The sequence below is a fragment of the Danio rerio genome, chromosome 6 (genome assembly GCF_052040795.2).
Source record: "Danio rerio strain M-AB ecotype USA chromosome 6, GRCz13ab, whole genome shotgun sequence".
Classification (NCBI taxonomy): Eukaryota; Metazoa; Chordata; class Actinopteri; order Cypriniformes; family Danionidae; genus Danio; species Danio rerio.
Window position 1 is genome coordinate 7,617,902 of NC_141026.1, and position 15,434 is coordinate 7,633,335.

General features: G+C 38.6%; 1 protein-coding gene and 1 long non-coding RNA gene across 7 annotated transcripts in view; one reads left to right on the forward strand and one right to left on the reverse strand.

The window, feature by feature from the left end:
* ccdc85al (coiled-coil domain containing 85A, like) overlaps positions 1–15,434 on the reverse strand; it is a 38,940-nt gene that overhangs the window by 9,757 nt on the left and 13,749 nt on the right. Inside the window, exon 3 of one of the 5 annotated variants that reach the window (NM_001442046.1) lies at positions 762–2,161. The exons of 3 other annotated variants lie outside the window; for them this stretch is intronic. In NM_001442046.1, coding sequence (NP_001428975.1) covers positions 2,127–2,161 — 35 coding nt within the window. In that variant the 3' untranslated portion in view covers positions 762–2,126. Of the gene's footprint in view, positions 1–761; positions 2,162–9,927; positions 10,628–15,434 lie in introns of those variants that run through there. One more of the 5 variants, XR_015492716.2, reaches the window with a different exon arrangement.
* Positions 570–11,982, forward strand: LOC147843350 (uncharacterized). 2 transcript variants are annotated; one of them, XR_015493216.1, is made up of 3 exons: positions 570–3,090; positions 4,756–5,521; positions 11,532–11,982. It is a non-coding gene; the product is annotated as an uncharacterized LOC147843350 (long non-coding RNA). The 2 variants fall into 2 exon arrangements; XR_015493215.1 differs by lacking the exon at positions 11,532–11,982 and adding an exon at positions 7,175–10,334 and having other exon boundaries at positions 4,756–6,726.

Below are 15,434 nucleotides of genomic sequence, written 5' to 3' on the forward strand. Positions count from 1 at the left end.
ACACACGCACACACATAGTGACAGGCCTCTGGGCTGAGAAAGCTCCCGCTGTGGAGACTGTAATATGAAAAAGTAACAACAAACAGTCTGATAATATTCGCCAGCAGCAATATCTAGGTGCAAGGGGTATGTGAGGGTATTATGAGGAAAAAAGATTTAAAGTGGACCTATCATGCCCCTTTTCATAAGATGCTAAATTAATCCTATGGTGTTCCCAGAATATGTTTGTGACGTTTCCGCTCAAAATAACCAACAGATCATTTATTATAGCTTGTCAAATTTCCCCCTTTTTTGGATATTGCAGAATATCAAACAGGTATCAGCCATTTAGATACAAGAAGCAGACAGACCTGTTGTATTATATATATATATATATATATATATATATATATATATATGACTTTTTATGCAGAGAAAATTGCTTTATATATACACATTTTAGAATTGAAATGCTATGTAAAATAAATTTTCTAAAAGACTAAAGTAATAAAAACAAATAAATTTCCCCCACACTAGGTGCTGTGCAATTTGGGGAAAATATCTAATTGCTTTTTTTTTTTTTTTTTTTTGACAGATATTGCTATTTTGATTTGCGATTTAATTTTGTGAAAAAAATATTGCATTTGTAAAAAAAAAAAAAAAGCTTGAGCTCAATAATCTGTTGTAGCTTCTTTCTGCTAAAATGCAGTGAGTGTTGGTTAAAAAAGGAACTGAAAAGATATTAACTGTCACGATTGAATGCAAGAAAACAGACCCAGTTGCAGCAATAAACAATACAAAGGGGTTTATTGACAGAAGAAGGCACAAATAGACACACAGGGGGGTGATAAGGTCCAAACGGTAGGGGCAACAACACAAGGAAGCCAGTGGTAGTGACAAGATGGTACTAAAATGAACAGCCACCCAGGAGTAGGAGCAACAGTGGTCAAAACCAGATCTAGATCTTGGAGCAGGCCACGTAAACTCCAGACTGTCAGACCAGGAAGGTCAGGACAACAAACAGACAGTAATAATATACAATAAAATAAACTAAAACAAATTACTAGAAGACAGACTTTAGCAATCTGATAAAACATAACTGAAATCTAGACTTCTAAAATCTCAAAGAGAGTAATTAAACAAATCAAACAACTGCTAATAATTATCTACTAAAAAGAATGGAACTGACAGAAAAAAAACAATGGCTCTAAGGATAAAAGTAAAATAAAGATTAGAACACAAAATTAAGTAAACACTACAAACAACGAAAGAAAGTAATAGCTACAAACAAACAATAAATAGACAAGCGAACTAGAACAGGCAAGACCAAAAGCTTAGTACAGATGCAAGGCAAGGCAAGGCAAGGCAAGGCAAGGCAAGGCAAGGCAAGGCAAGGCAAGGCAAGGCTACAAGACAAGCTCACATGGAACGAACCAGCAAAGAAATGAGAACACACAGCACATTATATAGAACAAAGCACATGAGAGACAGGTGAAGACAATCAGGAAAACAAGGTCTAAATAAGAGGGCGGGGTAACTGAAAGCAAGGAGGAAAGACAAGAGGAGCACATGGCCATGACATTATCTTATCTTCATTCAACAATGTCACTTTAAAGCTAGTATGTGAATGATTCTCTAGCGTAATGTCTAAAGTGATGACAAAACAGGTGATTTTGCTGATATTTTAAGATTACAGGGCTGAATGTGACATGAAATGCCATCAGTCTAGAGACATTTCCCAGTATTTCTCTGTTGCAATCTGGAAATCACAATAATTAACTCTTTATATACATTTTAGAACTGAATAGCAATGTAAAATGAAGATTCGTTCTCCCACTGTGCTCTATGGTGAGTTCAACCTGACATGCAACTTCAATGAACCCACCCTCTCATTGGCAGGCTAATCGGATGTTAGCCAGCTATCCAGCACTCGGACTGTTCAAAGTCATTCGATATTCATTCAGATAGACTGACGGCACATCCATTCTTTCTGAGCTTGGCCTCCATTAAGCCGGCACCAATAGCGGTCCATGTTTCATTCAGCGCTTCTTCTCTTTTTTTCATCTCGTTATCATATTTGCTTCAGGCATGCATACGCAGTCGGCCATTAAAGATTCATGCCAGTCTGTAGACTTCTAAGAAACACTTTAGGAGGCTTCAGCTGACGTCCTGCCTAGTTTATCTGCAAACATTCACAAGAACAAAGGGTGAAACTGTGCGGGAACAACCATGGATGAACTAAAAACCAATGTCCGAGAGAGAGAGAGAGAGAGAGAGAGAGAAAGAGGGGGGGGGGGGGACAGGCCCAGTGCTCTGATCAAACAGCAGATGATAAGAACGACAAAGAGCTTTAGAAATCTGCTCCACAAATGCTCAAAGGATGAGCGTGGATAAGCATCCAATCAATATTTGGCAATAAAACGAATCAAAAAAGCAAGGATTTCCTGTATCACGCAATTGAGGATGGAGATTTCGTTACACAGGAATAACGGTGCATCTTACAAAGAGGCTCTGCGCACATTAAAGTCAGCTTCAAATTAAAATTCATGCTTTGTATGCTCTATATGCATCTTGAGATTAGAGCTGGGAATCTTTAGGGACTTCACCATCTGATTCTGATCTTTGGAGTCACGTGATTTGTGGGCTGCGTTTCTTTCCTTTTTTTTCTTCCCTTTTTTTCAGCTGGGAAAATAAATTATGTGAAGGAATCATTTGTATTAGAATATTAGATCTGTGAAACAATGTCATTTGGACATAAAGACAACACACTCCTGTCACAAATTTAACAATATTTCTGCATATTAACGTGTATTTTCTCAAAAGAAATCTCAATTGAGGTCTTTTAGGGACTTCAGAAACAGAGTTTACTGATATTGAGAAAACCTTCCACTTGGGGTCCCAGCTAGCAAAATTCATGTGGCTCAAATATGGCCCACACCAGACACTTACATCTGAACCACACACTGAATGGAAAGATGGCGCTAGGGCAGCCCGCTCCTGTTTGTCAGATCTGGGCCACAAATAAGCCAAAGCAATACCACGTATTAGCCAGAATTCAACCAAATGAACCAGAACTGACCCTATTCTGGGCCACAGTTTGCTTTTATTCTGGCCCAGATCTGGGGCCTGTTTCAGTAAGGAGGTTCAAACAACTCAGAGTTTAAACTTGAACTCTGAGTTGATTTACCGAGAGATTAAAAACTCAGAGTTTTCGGTTTCAGAACAGCTGATCTGAGTTGGGTCAATCAACTTCGAGTAGACCAACTCAGAGTTAAGCGCACGCACCGTGACTTTAAAAAGGCATTATAAATGGAGCGCAGACATTACGAGTGACTATGGCAATATCTTATAAAAGAGATCACCATTTCTTATTCCAGCTGAACTTGATGTTCTCATGCAAAGTTATAGCAAATATGAGTGTATATATTTGAAAAGAAGCAACCATCAGTGAAGAAGAGACAGTTAGCGTGGGAAAACAGCTGCTCAAGTTAATGCCTAATTTCACTTTTTAAGTATTTAAATATTTAAGTATAATAAAATAAGTAATGTAATTTCTGACGTTTATATTTTTTTTTCTAAACTTTTTTATACATTTATTAGTTTTAAATGATTTAACAGTGCACTTGTGTGTCTGCCTTTTTTATTGATCAAGTGATAGAGGTTAATATAACATTTAGAAGGTAAGCAGTACTAAAAATATTTTTAGAAAGAATAATAATCCCATTAATCTAGTTACAGTGCATGTCGAAGGTAAATTTAATTATTTATTAAAAAAGGATAAGCCATCTAGTACAGTTCTTCTGTGTGTGACTAAAATGTAGGCAATAGCTATGTTTCCATCCAAATATATTACATAAATTTATGTGCAAAACTGGAATATTGCATAAAAGATGCGAATAAAATTCCATCCAACGAGTCAAAGAGAAAAAAAATCGTCACTTCCTGATTAAACTGGCACCAAATATCAACAGTAAAAACAGAATTTACTGTGGTAGAAGAAGCTGCGTCAATTAATTCTTTATTTAGCCTAATTAATGTACTTGCGCCTCGATGTCAGAAGACAATGCTGAAACACAATGAACACGTGGGGGCGTCTGAAGCCATGAGACGCGGAGACTCTTGACACGCTCCAGACACTCTGAGGTAATTAATAATATACACTAATACTGAAACAGTTAAGGCATTTTAGAATGACTAAAACAATATTTAAGACATGTTACAGTGTGCTCAGCCTGCTGGTTTGTCCATTTACACACATTTTCATTATCATATGATCATAATCTTTTTTTTAATGTACATACTGCAATTTGTTCAGTAAAAGTGTTTCCATCGTAGTTTATGCACACATTTTCTATCGAATAAAATTTTATCCTACTCAGTTATGCATGTTTTTATGCATATTTTAAAAAGTTATGTGCATCATGACATTTCTATCAATCGTTTTTATGCACATATCCAAAATGAGCATTAAAATACGTGGGTGGAAACGTAAGACTAAGGCGAGAAATACCGCTTCATCTTTAAAAAAGGGGAGGAGACAGACAGAAACTCAGAGTTTAGAGAATAAAACCTGCTTCTGACCAGGTTAGATTCACAGAGTAAGTTACCACAGTAACTGACTCTGAGTTAAAGTTAACTCTCTTTCAGAAACAGGCTTGACTTACCCTGCTTTCTCCAGTTTAACAAACCTGCCATTTTGAAACGGAAAACCCAGAGTTTCTCTCATTTCAGGGTTAAAATACTCTGAGTTTTCAGTTAACCTCCTTTCTGAAACAGGCCCCTGGCCTATTACTTCTAATAATGGATGAAACATTGGTAAACATCAGTGAATTATATTATTCATCACGGGTTGTGCCTCACTTCATTTTGTTAGCTGTAATGAACAAACTTTTCTAGCAAAGTTCTTAAAAGTTGCAGCAGCCCAAAAGAAATTTCATATTAAGGGGTTGAGGGCTTTGAGCCTTACTAAAAGCAAACACTTTTCTCCATGATGGTGACTTTAGTCTGTGTGGCCCACAGATAACTGGGCCACATTTACCATATCTTCTCTGGGCCACTATAGGCTCACAGCCACATTAGCCAGAGCTAACTGTGCCAAATATTTGCCAAAAGTGGCCCACATTTGTTTTAGGATAACTGGGCCCCATTTGCCATATCTTATCTGGGCCACTATAGGGTCAAATCCACATTAGCCATAGCTTACTGTGCTGAATATTCGCCAAAAGTGGCCCACATATGTTTTAAGATAACTGGGTCACATTTTCCATATCTTCTTTCGGCCACTATAGGCTAACGGCTGCGTTAGCCAGAGTTTACTGTGCTGAATATTTGCCAAAAGTGGGCAATATATGTCTTAAATAACTGGGCCACATTTGCATCTACGCGAGTGAGCCACTTTAGGTTTAGACCCGGATTACCCTTAAATGACAATGTCACTTTTTTGCCAACTTTTTGCCACATTTGTCCTTTGTCATTTGGGCCAAATTTACCATTGTCCACATGATCCACGTTAGGCTCACATTCAGATTACATTTTGTCATAAGTGCCAAATCTTTGCCTTAAATGGCCCATCTATGAATTGGAATCCTGCCCCCCACCCCCCGCCATTGTACAGGTGGGCCACTTCAGGCTCACATTCATTTTGTCTGGGCCAAAGGAATACCACCAGTGCCGCATAACTGCCTAAAGTGGCCCACATTCATATACTATTAAGGTGACTTTCGTTCATTCAACAATTTTCCTTCAGCTTAGTCCCTTATTTCTAAGGGGTTGCCACAGCAGAAAAAACATGCAAACTCCACATAGAAATGCCAACTGATTCAGCCGGGTCTTAAAACAGCACCCTTCTTGCTGTGGGGCGACAGTGCTAACCTCTGAGCCAGTGTGCCGCTGGAGTGACTTTGTGCTCATATATTTGCAGATCTTTTTCATGCTCAAACAGCCCATTTTAAACACTTAAGGACATTTAAAGTTTTCAAAGCAAATTAGGAGGCCTTTAAGATTAGTTTGACCCCGTAGATTTTAATTAAATGATTAAAAGTGTACCTTAACTTCTCTCTTGTGATGCAGATTTCAGCTTAACCCCTCCCTCTGTGCATTTTCTTTTTCAATAATCCATTTCACTCAGTTTTACTTCACAATATTGAGGCGATATTGCACTACTATTGCGACAGCACTACCTACTGCGCCACTGCATCGCCTAATATGAATATGTAATGATTAAAAGTAATTTGGTGCACTTCCTGATAATATTATGACCAACAAAGGTAAAAGTATGAGAGCTTTATGATGAAAATTGATAAGATATTTAATATTAGCAGAGAAATGCACAAATATTAGCTGTTGTTCTGTATTATGAATGGATGGATAACTAGATAGATAGATGGATGGATGGATGGACGGACAGATAAATAGACACACCAGGGATGTACAGATGTTAGATGGATGTAAAGCTAGATAGCTGTAAGATAGATAGATGGATGGACAGACGGACGGACGGATGGACAGACAGATGGATAGACAGACGGATAAATAGACAGACGGGATAGTTAGATGGATGGATGTATAGCTAGATAGTTGGGTGATGGACGGACGGACGGACGGACGGACGGACGGACGGACGGACAGACAGACAGACAGACAGACAGACAGACAGACAGACAGACAGATAGATAGATAGATAGATAGATAGATAGATAGATAGATAGATAGATAGATAGATAGATAGATAGATAGATAGATAGATAGGTAGATAGGTAGATAGATGGATAGATGGATAAATAGACAGACAGGGGATAGATGGATGGATGTATAGCTAGATAGTTGGGTGATGGGTGGATGGATGGATGGATGGATGGATGGATGGATGGATGGATAAATAGACAGACCAGGGATGATTAGATGTATGGATGTAAAGCTAGATAGTTGGTAGGTAGATAGATGGATGGACAGACGGACGGACGGATGGACAGACAGATGGATAGACAGACGGATAAATAGACAGACGGGATAGTTAGATGGATGGATGTATAGCTAGATAGTTGGGTGATGGACGGACGGACGGACGGACGGACGGACGGACGGACGGACGGACGGACGGACGGACGGACGGACGGACGGACGGACAGACAGACAGACAGACAGACAGACAGACAGACAGACAGACAGACAGATAGATAGATAGATAGATAGATAGATAGACAGGGGATAGATGGATGGATGTATAGCTAGATAGTTGGGTGATGGGTGGATGGATGGATGGATGGATGGATAAATAGACAGACCAGGGATGATTAGATGTATGGATGTAAAGCTAGATAGTTGGTAGGTAGATAGATAGGTAGAAATGTCAGTATATGAAGTGCTCATCTTGAGATATTACCAATATATATTTTACCTTGACTTAAATTAACATTGAAAATATTTTGTCTTAAACGATTTCTAAAACAACATGTTTTTCAGCAAAGTTCTGATCATGTTAAAAGACACGTCTTTCATTTGGGTTATTGAATGTGCAACATGGCAAATCTCTTTTTGTATTCTGCCATTAGCATTAATAAACATTATACAAGGCTTTGCATTTCGATAATGCACTGAGTGTGCGTTTAGCTCTTGAGCTTGAATATTGAAAATGTATTGTGTGTGCTTTCAGACTGCTAGATTATAGTGTTCACATTGCCCTGAAAGCTCATGATATTTCTGCAATATGGGGTGACTGAGCTCTATTAGATACAGAGAGGTTTTTAAGAGGTCAAGATGAGCTATTTTCTATTTCCACAAGTTCAAAACTTCCGTGACTATCTCTTTCTCCTGTCTTTATAACACACACATGCACACACACAGAGACAGACTTATACATTTCCATCATCATAAAACAGGGATTACAGGAGAATGTCCTATATTTTCAGAGATCATGGAAACGCTTAAGCTCTAACAGGGGGAGGAGACACAACATTCTCTTACTGGTATAAGAGCATCCACTTGCTCGGCTTTGGATTTTTGGGGAATAGTAATTATATAAATGCGGTTATAAATAGACACAGGCATCGTAAACTTCACTGTGATGTAAATTTCCACACTAATTTCATGATCACTGCTGTCACACAAGGACATCTGCTTGCGTGTATGTAGTGTCATTTCATCATTCAGGGGTGTAAATCTAAGTAGGTTCGTAAATGACTGCCTATAAAAACACAGATGTTGTCTTGGTTTATCATTTTCACACATCTGTACTGCTAATGATCATAGTTGCAGATTCTTCATTTAAAATACACTAACCGGCCACTTTATTAGGTACACCTGTCCAACTACTTGGTGCAAATTTCTAATCAGCCGATAACATGGCAGCAACTCAATGCATTTAGGCGTGTAATAATGGTCAAGACGATCTGCTGCAGTTCAAACCGAGCATCAGAATGGGGAAGAAAGGGGATTTAAGTGACTTTGAATGTGGCATGGTTGTTGGTGCCAGACGGGCTGGTCAGATTATTTCAGAAACTGCTGATCTACTTGCATTTTCACACACAACCATCTCTAGGGTTTACAGAGAATGGTCTGAAAAAGAGAAAACATCCAGTGAGCGGCAGTTTCGTGGGTGCAAATGCCTTGTTGATGTCAGAGGAGAATGGCCAGACTGGTTTCAGCTGATAGAAAGGCAACAGTAGCTCAAACAACCGAGGTGTGCAGAAGAGCATCTCTAAACGCACAATACGTTCAAACTTGAGGCAGATGGGCTACAGCAGCAGAAAACCAAATCGAGTGCCACTCCTGTCAGGTAAGAACAGGAAACTGAGGCTACAATTCGCACAGGCTCACCAAAATTGAACAATCGAAGATTGTAGAAATGTTACCTGGTCTGATGAGTCTTGATTTCTGCTGCAACATTCAGGGTGTACTCACACTAGGTACAATTGCCTCGAACCGGGCCAAAGCACGCTTGTCCCCCCTCCCATCTCCCCCGACGGCCCGCACTCACACCACAATCAGGCCTGGGCACGCTTACGTCATCGATGCTGCGCTGTTCAGTGAGAAGCGCTCTCACTCAGCAGCGCAGCGATTGCTCTAGTTAGATTGTTTCTGTTGTTTGATATGCAATGACATTAAAGTCACTTAAAGTCACGTCTCGCACTTTCGGGCTTTGGTGCGTTTTGCACTCAGACACAGCCCAAGTGAACTGCGCTCAGGCCCACCTCTTCCAACCGGGCCAGGGCCGGCCAAGTGAACCATGCCTGAGCCGGATTCAGCGCACTCACACTTCTCAAACGATCCGGGAAATAGGCCAGGGCACGGTTCGGATAGCATAGTGTGAGTAGGCCCTCAGATGGTAGGGTCAGAATTTGGCATCAACATGAGAGCAAGGATCCATCCTGCCTTGTATCAATGCTTCAGGCTGGTGGTGGTGTAATGGTTTATTTGCTTGGCACACTTTGGGCACATTAGTACCAATGGACCAATTTCTCCAGTACCTTGTTGAATCTATGCCACAAAAGACTAAGGGTGCTTACACACCTGGGGCCTCATGTATCAATGCTGCGTACGCACAAAAACTTTGCGTACGCCAGGTTTCACGCTCAGAATCGCTCACGTTTGGATTTACTAACAATGAACTGATTGTGGGAATGTGCACAGGTTCACGGCAGCTTTCTGGCAGGCGTACGCACATTTTTTGTGCGTGTCTGTTTTATTTCCATTGGCGACTCCTAGAGGCAGTTGTGTTAAATTCTTCTCTACAAAGTGTCTGATCCTTGCAATGGCAGCTGTATGAGACGGGTTCATGTAGTAGGTATGTAAGATTTCAATCAGAAACATTTGCATTCAATAAATGTGCAAATAAAATATGATGCACAAACTTATTGATGATTCCTACTTGTCTTTCTCTTGATAAATAGTGGGCAAAATCTGATATGTAGCGGGAAATAAAGAAGAAAGAATTCATCAGACGGTGGATTCGAGCCGAGTGTACGCTCGAACATGTCTGTACATGATATGATGCTTCTTATGAGGTGCGCCACTGAGACTGCTTAGGGTATCGCAACATTTTACAGATATAAATCACACTATTTCTCTTTTAAATGCACTCAGTGCGATGTTCAGACCCAACTGTGTTAACCGCATCAGCTAAACTCTCCCACTCTATTTTTTTCTTTTGTTGTTAATTCCGGAGACCAAACTTGCAAATAACACCGCTTTTCTCCGGTCTACCTCCGAAAGCAGCACCTCCAATTCACATTCTGTTCAAAGTTTCTCTTTTTGCTTGCTTTTGCCGTTGCTTTTTCGTTGGGTTTTGCCATTAGCATAGTCATTAGCATATTCATACGGGGGAGGAGGCAGGGAGGGGTTTTGTGCTCGTGCATGTTGCGCTCAGTTTCACGTTCATTCAGATGTACAAAAGAATATGCGTGAGATTCGGCGTACGCAGTGTTTCATACATCAGAATTTTTTTCTGCGTACGCACATTTACAGCTTTGTGCGTATGCAATGTTTTAGTAAGATTTCCACGCAAGTCTTCGTACATGAGGCCCCTGGACTTTTGTTTCAGAACCTGTGTCGCTTGCCCATGTAGCGCGGTTCGTTTGGTATATGTGAATCCAGCAATTGCGTTCGGATCTGTGACAAATCAATCGGTCCAAGATCACCTGAATGAGTTGGTCTCGGCTTGATTGAAACGAACTCGGGAGCGGATCGATTTTAGGAGAAAGCGATACGATCCAAGCCCGGATAGATCACAGTGTATCATGGATATGTCATAGGCAAATATACGGCTATATGAAGAGAGAATTATGAGTAGGGCCGGAGGTCATTCCTACCAGTAAATGTGTGTTTCATGTAAAAGCCTAGTTTTACATGGCGACAAGTATCGTACCACACTAGGCAATTTCAGTGATCAGTAATCAGTTACGATTTTTTACATAACTCACCCGACACTGCTGTAAATGTAGTGAAACCTGTTAGGTGACCATTCTTATTGCAGTCACATGTGGTGCAGAAGCAAATATTGGGATGCAACGCAGCGTTTTTAGTGAAACTCACAATCCTCACACAAAGCCATGACTCAAGCGTCTGAGCTGAGAGCTGAGCCCACCGTGAAAATCCATTAGGGGCCCGTGACTAAGAGCTCACTGTAATATTCTTTCCCAGGGAAATAAAAATAATCACATATGGTGCACAGGGCAAGAATTAAAGGACATCTTCTCACTTGGCAGCTTCTGCTTTTGTTCATTTCATCTGCGTAAGCCATGCCACTGTGTAAATGTAAGCCTGTTATTCTGTATGGCAAGTTTGGGCAGCAGTTAGAGGGGACAGTTTGGTATTTCAATCCAATTATTAAACTAAATTAATTAATATTGACTAATTTAGGTCAGGCGGCATGGTGGCTCAGTGGCTCCAGCCTCACAGCAAGAAGGTCGCTGGTTCGAGCCTCGATTGGGTCAATTGGCATTTCTGTGTGGTGTTTGCATGTTCTCTCTGTGTTTGCGTGGGTTTCCTCCGGGTGCTCCCCCACAGTCATGCGCTATAAGTGAATTGAATGAACTAATTTGGCAGCTATGTATAAGTGTGTGTGTGAATGTGAGAGTATTTGGGTGTTTTCCAGTACTGGGTTGTGACTGTGGAGACCTCTGGTAAATCAGAGACTGAATGAATGAATGAATGAATTATTTTGGTCACTTATAACTGTAACATTCAACTGTACATAACCTCTGGTAAATCAGAGACTCAGCAGACGGAAAATGAATGAGTGAATAATCTTGGACTGTAACATTCATCTGTACATAACTCATATATGATTTGATCTAATAAAAACATTGCAATAGAGCATAGATCTAACAAAAACAGTGTAAAATTTGATAACATTTCATTTCATATTTTACAACTTGTCAATTTAACCTGCACTGTATACTGTATATGTTCACAACTGTCCATTTTAATCAATTTAATTGTGCTAAAATATTATGAACAAAATAAAATATAACCAAGTTGTCATTAGGGTGTAAACTTTATTTAAAAAAAAAATAATAATAAATAAATATATATATATATATATATATATATATATATATATATATATATATATATATATATATATATATATATATATATATATATATATATTAGGCTTATTCCCTGATTTATCAGGGGTAGACACAGTGGAATGAACCCACAATTACTCTTTGTGGGTGTTAAAAAAACTCAAGTATGGCCTTTTGTATACAATAATTTTGTTTGAATGAAATTAATAAAAAAAAAGCTCACAGCTTTTTATATAATTTTCACTACAAAGGGATTTACAAACTAAAAGTAAAGTAGCGTTTTTGGTCTACGATAATTTTGTCAGAATAAAAACGTTAAAATAAAATAAATAATAATTAAACAAAAAAATGATAAAATAAAAAATAATTAAATTAAATTAAAATTAAATAATATAAAATAAATCATTATTTAAGTGTTGTATTATATCAGTTGTTAAAGCTTGTAAACCTCACTCACTTTCTTTTGACTTATTTCCTGATTTATCAGGGGTCAATGAACCACCAACTATTCTGGCATATGAATAAAACAGAATTTAAAAACTAAAATATAACCATCACTATACATTTCCTTAAAGAGTAAATGTAGGACTTTCCCGTGTGTGTCACTATTGTTTATAATCTGTTTATTTTTAGGAATAGATGTTATTATGTTTCAGAGTATTTGAAGAACAAATATAGGTATGTATGTTTGAATTGTAAGTTTAAATGCAGGCAATTTTTATGTTGTATTTTCATAAATATCATAGTTCTGATAGATTATGGAGATGTGTATTACCGTTTCTAGCCGATCGGTTGTGTCTGTGTATAAATTAAGACACAAGTTTCATTTTCATTCTCTCTCAGTTATTGTTCGGGGCCGGTACGCTTGCCGGTTTATAACCTAGCTCGCTGCCAGCTACTAGTTACTAGCAACTAACAACTGTCATTAGACAAGGAAGGACGTCGAAGATTGACAGACAAGTGTAACATCAGTACGGCTGTTTACTTTGTGGATGAACATTGTGTATGTGTACGCAATAAAAGTTCAGCAGTGGCTCGAGTTGTATCCATCGTACTTGCCCTGAATCCCTTCCAGTGGGGAGTTTATTGAGGTAAAGTGAGTAACCTGATAAAAAAACTGGACAGTAAAGTCGAAACATTACTGGAATATAAATAAGATAACTTAAATAAGTAAAATAACACAAATTTTATTTAATTTTCACAACAAAGGGATTTACTAACTAAAACTAAGGTACAGCCTTTGGTATACAATAATTTTGTCAGAATAATAGCGTTAAAATAAAATAAATAATAGTTAAACAAACAATAAGTAAATAAAAAAATATTAAATAAAAAAAAAATGTAATTAAATTAAATTAAGTTACGATTCAGCCTGTCACCTGTAAGACAGTGTGTTAGATAGTGGAAGTGGGGGAAAGGTCTCTGTCTACTGTATGTGTGAGGTAAACAGTGAGCAGGCTGTCAGATTCAGAGCTAAATATAGAGCCGGAGTCAGAGGGGGGTTTTTCCCAAGGTCACAGAGGAGCAACACACACACACACACACACACACACACACACACATAGAGCAATTGAGATACAGGTCTGCCTAAACCTTCCCTGAGGATTCAAGAGTTTGAGTCTGAAGAGGTCTGACTTCTGTATCATCATGAAATGGCCTTTTTTTCCTGGAGTTGTGTAATGGCCGCTTTGTCTCCTCTTTAAAAGCCTCAATCTTATCTGTGGTATTAGTAAAGTCTTAGAATTGCCATGGTTTAAAGTAGCTGAGAAATAAATCTCACATGCACAAGAGTTTGGAAAGAGTTTTAGAGCAGTGAAGCTTAGCCAAGAAATGTGATTATGCCACTCAGTTTATGAAAGGAGAAGTGGCTTCCAGTTCTAGAACAAATTCAAGATCTTTTCACTGGATTAGTTTACTAATTTCACAAACTCAGTCATTGGTTAATGACCGCACTGATTCAACAAAGCATATGTGTACACAACAATGTATGAAAAGAAATACAGGCCAATGTTATCAAAATGAAACCCTTTTCAGCCATCTTCAGCCATTAGCCCCTTTCATAACGGTAAATTTACGGAAAATTACCAGAACGACTTTACCGGTAAATTAAAAAAAGTGCTATTCACACAGGCAAGAACATTCCGGATTTTTTTCTGGAAAAGACCATTCACACATCCATTCCAAAATACCTGTAAATTCTGACATCATTAACCAGAAAGGAGCTCAAAATGGCTATCATTGTATTTGTAAACACAGAAAAGGTCTGGCTTTTGTTGATGGTTGATGGTACATAATGTGTGTGTGTGTGTGTGTGTGGGTGTGTGTGTGTGTGTGTGTGGTGGTGCTCACCGGCTGCTTCACGTGCACACACATTAAGCAACTGAAGCAGAGCTTGAAGGTCAACAAACAGAGGTTTATCATAAGCATTTTATCGATAATTATTTCCACAGTTGGCATTAAGAAGAAAGATAGAAAAGTTATCTGACTAACATCTAGCAGCTAAATGTGTCTGATAAAATATTCAAAGGCTTTAATTTTCATAAACATTGCGGATGTGAATGCATCTGAGTGTTCTGATTGGCTGGAGGAGACTCACGTCAGCACGTTCTTATCGTGAACACATTCTTTCTAGCAATTTTCCTTAAACTGTATGTTCCGGAAAATTACAGTTAATGTTACAACATATCTTTCCGGAAAATTGTCAGAACAACTGTACTGGTATTTTCGAAAAAGGGCCTGTTCACACATGATCCCTTTTTGGAAAGTTGCCAGTAATTTTCAAATGTTCGCAGTTTCAGGCCAAAGTTATAGTGCACAACACAAAGAAGGTTAACTATGTTTTCATCCACCATTTTTGCATGAGTATTTTGGAATACTGGATTAAAAATGCTTAAGATGTATATAATCTTTTTTTTTTTTTTAAGTTTCCATAAAAACGTATCTACAAAACTAAGTAGGAAAAAAATCCAATAAGAGAAATTCTTCATTAACTATGATGGAAACACATTTACTGACTAAATTCTAGTTCAGGCTCATTTTGATTACGACCCCTGTATACATTTCTGGAGAAAGCACAATATGTCCCAGGAGATACTTTTTTTTACGTTTTTATTTTCACAAATCCACCAGAGGCTGATGTTACGCTTTTTCAGATCTTAAATTTCTTCTGCGAGTACCAATTGCGCCTGTTCTCCTCGCTTAAGTCCACCGGATGGCGCTATCGACTGACTGACTGGCTGACCAACCGACCAATCCCCCCACCTCCCCCTTCCTTAAACCCAATCAATAGTATTTTAAAAAACAGTGATTGACCCACCCACGCACTTCCATAAACGAAACGCAGAGTTTTGAGAAGCAATCCAGAAAAAGAAAAGCCCTTGCCTGATTTTAACCACGTTTTTAAATTTTACCACATTCACATACGTGCTT